The sequence below is a fragment of the Hippoglossus hippoglossus genome, chromosome 17 (genome assembly GCF_009819705.1).
Source record: "Hippoglossus hippoglossus isolate fHipHip1 chromosome 17, fHipHip1.pri, whole genome shotgun sequence".
Classification (NCBI taxonomy): Eukaryota; Metazoa; Chordata; class Actinopteri; order Pleuronectiformes; family Pleuronectidae; genus Hippoglossus; species Hippoglossus hippoglossus.
The window spans coordinates 23987229-23995436 of record NC_047167.1 but is presented as its reverse complement, the minus strand read 5'-3'; the positions used below and the strand labels follow the sequence as shown (position 1 = coordinate 23995436).

At 49.9% G+C, this 8208-nt stretch overlaps 1 protein-coding gene across 2 annotated transcripts; it reads right to left on the bottom strand.

Annotated features, from left to right (window-relative positions):
* Positions 1-3730: 3730 nt before the first annotated feature.
* LOC117778597 (prothymosin alpha-B-like) lies at positions 3731-7753 on the bottom strand. Of its 2 annotated transcripts, none has more exons than XM_034614314.1 (5): positions 6654-7753; positions 4873-4938; positions 4676-4760; positions 4502-4592; positions 3731-4424 (listed from the first exon to the last, which is right to left on the bottom strand). In XM_034614314.1, exons 1-5 carry the CDS (start codon positions 6954-6956, stop codon positions 4316-4318), a joined length of 654 nt encoding a protein of 217 aa, XP_034470205.1. In that variant the 5' UTR covers positions 6957-7753; the 3' UTR covers positions 3731-4315. The 2 variants fall into 2 exon arrangements, with proteins under 2 accessions (XP_034470205.1, XP_034470206.1); XM_034614315.1 differs by having other exon boundaries at positions 4507-4592.
* Positions 7754-8208: the final 455 nt, after the last annotated feature.

Genomic DNA, 8208 nt, shown 5'->3' with positions numbered 1-8208 from the left:
ACTTTCCTAGAAACTTTCCTTTGATTCTTCAGCAATACTTCAAATGTCCTTTGGAGCATTAATCCCATCTGTGTCAAACATGTCTAAGATAAGATACAGAAGATCTACACACTATTCACACTTGGACACATTTATTCTTGTATTTCTACACTCTGCTTTTGTTAAATATGCTTTACAGACACATTTGACAATTGGCTCCTGACGTTTTGACGTACATTTGATCGTCAGGTGATTTGATAATAAAAACATTTGACTCTAACAGGTTTGATTCATTCTCTGTTTAAATCATAGTGAATAAACGCAGCTCCCAGAGGTGAAGCTGACTGATCGCCCCCTGGTGGTTTCCTGTCCCATTTCACCCATAAAAATCTGATAACACCTGAGGAACACGTTACCTGTGCAGGAGTAAAACCTGGACACTGACGCCCTCCAGTGGCCGCTCACACACACTGCATCAGACACCTGCTACTACAGGTCACATTATCACAGTATCAGTACTTCGTTTAGTTACAGTAACAGTAATTCATTGTCTTCGTAACATAAATAAACATGGTAGGATATTTCCAAAAACACAAGTAATGAAGTAAAAATACTCAGCACAGTTGTAGTATGTAGTAGTTTTGTTGAAGTTGTTCTTCAGTGCAGTACTTAATTAAATACCCCCCACCTCTGTGAGTGGATATAAAGGGGATGATGGGAGGAGGAGATGGGGGGGGGGGCTGTTAACGCACCAGCTGTTGCTAGGTGAGCCCTTGGTTGCCGGGGCGATGTATAGACCCCTGATGGTTTGACTTCTTCCCCGGAGTCCCTTTGCCTTATCGTCCACAGATCCAGGGCCGCGGCTGTGGCCACATCATGGATTAGGATCTGTGGATCACGTATCAGAGGTCGTAATGGTGGATCCAGTATGGCGGATCGTGCTGGCTGATCGTGATAACAAAGGCAGATCCTTTATCGTGTTGGCATCAGATACTGGTAGTGGACCACGACCGAGGTGGCAGCTGATGATGGATCCTAATGGCGGCAGTGGACAATAACTGTGGACTATAGTGGCATCCGATCTTGATGGTGGATCATGATCTTGCTGGCTGCTGACCATGGACTATGATTGCAGCAGGACTGCTCGATACATAGTATTTCTCCTCAGACACTCGACCATTAATGACATTAATCCACCAATTCACTGACCTTCAGTTATACTTCAAAATGTTTACCCTAATCAATGCTGCTAAAACCTTTATCTTGATGTTCTCCTTTACACTTGACATCCATTGCACTTCTGTCCGTCCTGGGAGACGGATCCTCACATGTGTCTCTGAGGTTTCTACCTTCTTTACCTGTTAAAGGATTTTTAAGTAGTTTTTCCTGACTCTTGTTGAGGGTTAAGGGCAGAGGATGTCACACCATGTTAAAGCCCTATGAGACAAATTGTGATTTGTGAATATGGGCTATACAAATAAAATTTGATTGATTGATTGATTGATGTTTGGGGGGTCAGGAGGGAGTGTGTGTGTGGGGGGGATCCTCCATCTATATATATATATATGCGTGCTCGTGCTTGTGTGTTTGTGTGTTTGTGTGCGTGTGTTCAGATCTTTAGAACAAATCCATTTAGACCCATAGAATCATGTAGAAATAAATAATGTTGATAAAAAGAATTTTCGATGTATTTATTTATTTATAAATAAATTTATATAAATGTGATTTTCTCCTGTTCAGAGTCGACGTGTAGTTCATAGTTTGGACTCACGGGGGCGCTGAGCCACCGGGGGACAGTTTGTGTTGAGACAGGAAGGGATTTTATCATCTTTAGATTTTCAGACTCAACTGAAAGATTTCAGGTGGAAATATCTTTTTTCCCCCAAAGATTTATCTGAAAATATAACCATGAATATGTTTTATAATAAAAATAAGATACCAAATTACCAAAATAAGTTCACACACACCTGTGGCAGGACGGTTCACACACCTGCGTCAGGACAGTTCACACACCTACAGCAGGACGGTTCACACACCTACAGCAGGATGGTTCACACACCTGCGTCAGGACGGTTCACACACACCTACAGCAGGACGGTTCACACACCTACAGCAGGACGGTTCACACACCTGCGTCACGACGGTTCACACACCTGCGTCACGACGGTTCACACACCTACAGCAGGACGGTTCACACACCTACAGCAGGACGGTTCACACACCTGCAGCAGGACGGTTCACATGCACATCTACAGCAGGACGGTTCACACACCTACAGCAGGACGGTTCACATGGACACCTACAGCAGGACGGTTCACATGGACACCTACAGCAGGACGGTTCACATGGACACCTACAGCAGGACGGTTCACATGGACACCTACAGCAGGACGGTTCACACACCTGCGGCAGGACGGTTCACACACACCTTCGGCAGGACGGTTCACATGGACACCTACAGCAGGATGGTTCACACACCTGCGGCAGGACAGTTCACACACCTGCGGCAGGACGGTTCACACAACTACGGCAGGACAGTTCACACACACATCTCTGCAGGATGAATCAGTTCACACCTACAGCAGGACAGTCTGAGTACCACAAAGCAGTGATTCTGGCGTACTGCGTCTCTTTGACATTCCTGCGTGTGGACGTCCTCATGTCGCTCTGCAGTTCACACCTGCAGGCTGCAGCTGACACGACTGAACAGGGATCAGAACGTGGTTCAGGCTCTGTCGCATTTGTTTCTCCAGACACGTTCATCCACCTTCTCATGTTTGTGTCTCTCATCCAAACAAAGTACAAATACCACAAAGTACAAATAACGCACAAGTACGTGAACACAACAATTCAAAGTGACAGTCACACTGATGCTCCTGAAAATACGGTTCAGGGACATAATCCACGAAGTCTGCATCCCCGATCTTTTGGCCGCTGCGGGGAACCTGCATCACGTGACCTCAGTGTTCTCGAGGCAGCTCGTTAATAAGGGAGTTCATTAAGAGCTTTGTAAAATCACAAACACAACAAAATAGAACAACCAAAAATACTGCATTTAAACAGCAGTTATACAAGTATGGCAGTATCATCAGTAAATTGGGCCTTAAGTACCAGAAGTAAAAATGACAGTTGTATTTTCAATGAGACAAACTTCGTTATGTTTGTAGTTAAAGCATAAAATCTTCTGACAACTAAAATATGTGCATTATAGAAATACTGGAGTATCAGTACCCGAGTAAATGTATTTAGTGATAATCCAACACTGCTACTCGCACCGATGGAACTTAAACAGAAAATACAGAAACCTGTCCTGTTTTAGAACTCATTCTGTACTAAAATGTACTTTAAGTAGCAAAGTAATCTAAGTAAAAGTGCTCAACAAGCAGTAGCATGCTACCTGCACCTCTCATTGTCTGCTTTACTCAGTTTTTACAAGTTTATTTTTAATAGTATTAGTCCATTTTTCACTGATCAGATAAGCTTTTAAATTATGTTAAACGTGAGTCTTTATTAACTGATGTTGAAATAAAAAGTGCTGTTTTAAGTTTCCGTCATGTTTGAGCTGCGACTTCCTCAAAGGAAACAGGTGCACAACACTCGAGTTAATGTTCTGTGACTTCGCACCACTGCTGCTGCTGAAGGGCTCCGACCCCAGGCTGCAGCCCTGTGACCTCTGACCCCTTCCAAAGACACTCCACAGAGGGAGCTCAACTCAAGAAGAACAAAACTGAGCAGACATGCAAAATACAACTCACAAAATAAAAGTCTGGTTTATTGTCAAACAACAAACTTCGCACATACATCAAAACAGGCCGTCATAAAACAAAAGGAAAAGAAAAGAGGCTCTTTTCTTTGGCCTTACCCTCCCATACAAACAAACTAGTTATGGTACAGCTAAAGTACATACATTAAATTTACTGGAATGCTCTGAGTTCAACGGCTTAAGAGGTTTCTGTCATGTTTTACCCTTCTTACATGTTTGTTCTACCATCTGTTGAGATATCGTAACATGGTCAACCAAGTAAAATCTTTTCGTTTTAAGAAGCACCGATTTGGTCTGACGAGATCGCTGCCGAGAGAGAAACTGACCCCCCTTCCTAACAATATGTACAAAAATATAAAATGTAAATAAAAATACAAACAAATTCTTCTTGTGTTGTTGTTAAGCCTGATTTCTGCGTTGATGTGGTTCTTCTAGAAAATTTGCAGTTTTGATGGGAGGCTCGTGTGGACGTGGTGGGTGTTGGTTGAACTCTACTTCCTAATGACCATGTTGGAATTTTTTATTATTATTTTTTCCTTTAAATCCGTCGTCCAGCCCCTCCACCTGTGACCTTTAAAACACAGCCAGAGGTGAAGAACCTGGAAGTTGTTCAGCAGGATGGCGGCGGGAAAACGCATCAATCGTCATCGTCGGTTTTCTGCTTCTTGGTTTCGACGTCGTCCTGAAAAGACAGAAAAGAGTTAAGCTGGCAAACTCGTGGCCTGATGCGTCGCTTCCATTCAAGAGGGTCGTAGGAGCCTCACCTCATCGTCATCATCGTCGTCCTCTGCTGCCCGTTTTGTGCCACCCTCAGTCTCGTCTTCATCTTCCTCCTCGTCTTCCTCGTCACCTGCAGGACGAACCGAATTAAGAGGTTGTTGACAATTTGAAGAAAATAAGAGTGAAAAAGTAAAATAATAAACATCTTCGCACCTTCTACATCATCTTCCTCGTCCTCCTCGTCCACCTCCTCATCCTCTTCATCATCTACCTCAGGTTCACCATTCTCCTCCTTCTCCTGAACACAACAATAACCTTTTAAAAAGTGGTCTTTCATAAAGTGCAGAGGATCCAGGACGACTCCAGGAGGAACCCCAGAACCCAGTGGGAACAGGGTTGAGGAGACTCACCTTCCCGTTGGTGGCAGCATCTTTGCCGTTCTCCTTCTCCTCCACCAGCTTCTTCTCTTTCAGGTCCTGGTGGAGACAGAAACCATAACAATATTCAGGCTGCTGCTTCCTTGTGGCCTAGTTACACGCGGTGCATTGTGGGAGCTGCAGGCAGAATGAAACCTTCCTATTTAAACACCATCTCTGCAGATCCCCCTCCCCCACCTCCTCCCACTCCATCCTCTCTAATGTGTTGTAATCTGATACTTTGATGTGTGGCCCGGGGCACTCTGGGTATTGTAGTCTTCCGCGGGTTGCCTTTACCCATATGTCACGAGACACGCCCGGGAGAGGCACTGCAATACCCAGGATGCACCACTCGGTTTAAAATAACACAGGAGGGCGCCGGAGGGAGGGGGGAGGAGGAGGAGGGGGGTGATGAGGAGGCGGAGGCGGCGAGCGCGACGCACGCGGCTGCCGCTCGTTGTAACGGAGCCTGAGAAGGACAATAGAAGACGACACATGGCAGCCGAGAAAAAGCTGCACGAAAAGCGAAAATACGGCAAACACACGGGCTCAAACACCCCGGGGCTTTTTTAAATCCCTCCGACGAAACCGACTCGAGTCCGTTAACGGGGCCCGGTCCGGTCGGTCGTGGTCTGCCGCCACCAGCGCAGATACGGTTATTGATCAGTTACTCATCATAACCTGTAGACCAGGATCCGCTAACGCGTCCGGGGGCAGGAATCGAACCCGCGCACCCACTGTGCGTAAAAACGCTCCACAACTATAAATAGCGGCTCCGCGGATTAACGGCAGCGACACCTGGCCCCAACTTTCCCCTCCGCACCTCCTCCTCAGCTCCTCCTCACCTCCTCCTCACCTCCTGGAAGCACCCTGATGATTATTCTGATCTGGAGGTGTTCTCCTGCGGAGCTAAACCAACCCGCCCCCTGCTCCGCCAGCGGGACCCGAAACAAGTCCCAAACAGAGGAGCACATGAGACCTGCACAGCCCGGACACACGCGCGCGCGCGCGCGCACACACACACACACACACACACACACGCACAGTGTTTCACTAAACAGAAAGAAAACTTGTCCCCACACATGAACGCGCCCTGCAGACACGCTCCAAACACGGCGACCCGCTCGGTGACTCTCCGGTAAACGGAGGCTGAACGAGCAGCAGCACCGACCTCTCAGAGTCGGTAAACAAACCGGGTCGGACCGGAGCACAAACACGGAGGAGAAGCGGAGCCCTCAAAGTTAATGCTGGTGGGACTTACGCACCGAGCCTCCATTCAAACGGAGCAACTTCACAGCGGCAGCGGAGATCCCACTCCCCCGCGGCTCGGTACCGATCGACTCAACGAGCCCGGTTCTCCGCAGCGGGACGCGGGGATTTAACCTCGCAATTAATTCGCGTCAAGCAGCAGCTCCGCAAGTTGTGGAATAAGTGCGCGAATAATGCGCGTCAGTTCCGCGCAGAGAGCCGCGGAGCGGAGCGCCGGAGCACCGAGCCCCTCGGTCCTCCGCAGGGTCCGGACCGGACCGAGGGGCTCGGTGCTCCGCAGCCGCTGGATAAACAACGAAGCGGAGCCCTCCTCCTCCCCCGCGTTATTCTGCTCCTATTCTCCATCAGTTCTGAGAAAAAGACGTAAACACCGGTTCTGTCCTCCTCCTCCACCGGCGCCTCCGACAGAGTTCGAGGGGACGCTGGAGGAAGAGCGTCGGGGAGGCGCTGGGCACGGGGCTCCGTGCGCCGCGGCCCCCGGTGAAGGTGCGAGGCGGGCGGCTTACCTTGACAGAGAGGTCGGAGCCGGAGTCGAGTTTGGTGTCGGCCATTGTTCCGTGATGAGCTCTAATGAGGCGGGTTCTCGCTCTGCGCGCGCTCGCTGCTGTGTTGTGCCACTGGCTCGTGCTGCTCCCGGCCGACACTGTAATATAGGCTGCGGGGCGGGGCGTAGAGGAGGTGGGCGGCCGCTGATTGGCTGCGGGCTCCACAGAGGTGTTCTCTTTCGCGCGTTGGAGTGGAACAATGGACAGTTTCTCCAGCCGGAGCCACGCCCCCTCCTCCTCCTCCTGTCCGCCGCTGCTCCTCATCTTTTTCTCCAGAAACACAGATCCGGTCCCCGGTCCGACCAGCCGGGCCGGGCCGGGCCGGGCCGGTCCCCCCGCCGCGGGGAACCGAGAAAGTCGAGTTCGCACCGAACCGCGCGCGGTTTGACGAAGTGTCACTTTGATTGATTGACGTGATCTGGTGGAGCCCCCGCCCCCCGAGCAGAGGAGTCAGTTAAAATGTCTCCACCGGCTGAGACTCAGGGAGCAGCACCGCCGCCATGTCGGCCCGCCCTCCTCCTCCTGGCGTCCATGTTTGAATCTCACTCCTTCCCCTCGATGTACGCACTTCACTTTTCACGTAAACACTCATGAACCCGGAGCTCGAACACACGGTGCTGCAGTGTGACGGTGTGTGAACGGTGCAGCCCGCTGGCCTCATTTCCTCCGGGTCCATTGTTCGAGCCCGCGGAGAAGACGCTGTGCGACACAACAGACATGCGATGAGACAAGTGCGCAGAAGAAGTGCGAGGTGCTCATGGAGTGACGCGTTATGACACACACGTATGTTCCTTACCGGGGTTAGAACACATGTCTTTTACAAGCGGGACATGAGCGGGGACAAAGCGGGACACCGCCGCCATTCCTCGCTCTGGTTGGGGGATGGGAGCGGAGTGAGCTCCGGTAACGCGCAGCGCACGTTCACATTCTGCTCTGATGACGCACGCAGCCGCCGAGGACGACTCTGATTGGTCCGCTGAGTGGAATAAACACGGCTTCGGCTTCGGCGAGCGCTGATTGGTCGCTGCGGACGTCTGTCAGTTCAAACTGGGCTCCGCCGGCTCGCTGCAAACCGCGGGTCCGGATCGTGGACCCGGACTGGAGCGGCGCATCAGAGTTCACCTCCTTGACTGTTCATCAGGTGTCAGCAGGGACGGAGCATTAATAAGTTATTATTAATATATTTATTATGAGCTGCTCTCGCACTCTGTACGTGAGGATCTAACTTAGTTCGTTCTGTGATACCTGAGTCGGTCCTGTTGTTGTGAACGAGTGTGAAACACAAAGTCCAGAACAGGTCCAGAGAGTTGTTGTATCTGCAGGTTTCAGTTGTTTGTGTCTTGCAGGACATGTTCAGGTGTGGAACCAGTGAACCGGTGAACCGGTGAACCGGTGAACCGGTGAACTGGTCTATGTTCACGCGTCACTAAATCCTTCTCACTGAACCCTAACGATGGTTATAACAGAGAAGCTCCTCAGTGCACCTGGATCATGGCAACAGCATTTACTAAACTCT

What these genes read in the sequence shown, in the direction of transcription:
- LOC117778597 (XM_034614314.1), bottom strand. Translation starts at nt 6,956, where the DNA reads ATGAGGAGCAGCGGCGGACAGGAGGAGGAGGAGGGGGCGTGGCTCCGG. An exon ending in ATGCTGCCACCAACGGGAAG is followed by an intron (nt 4,761 to 4,872) that starts GTGAGTCTCCTC and finishes TGTTGTGTTCAG; the next exon opens with GAGAAGGAGGAGAATGGTGA. An exon ending in GATGATGACGATGAGGTGAG is followed by an intron (nt 4,425 to 4,501) that starts GCTCCTACGACC and finishes CTGTCTTTTCAG; the next exon opens with GACGACGTCGAAACCAAGAA.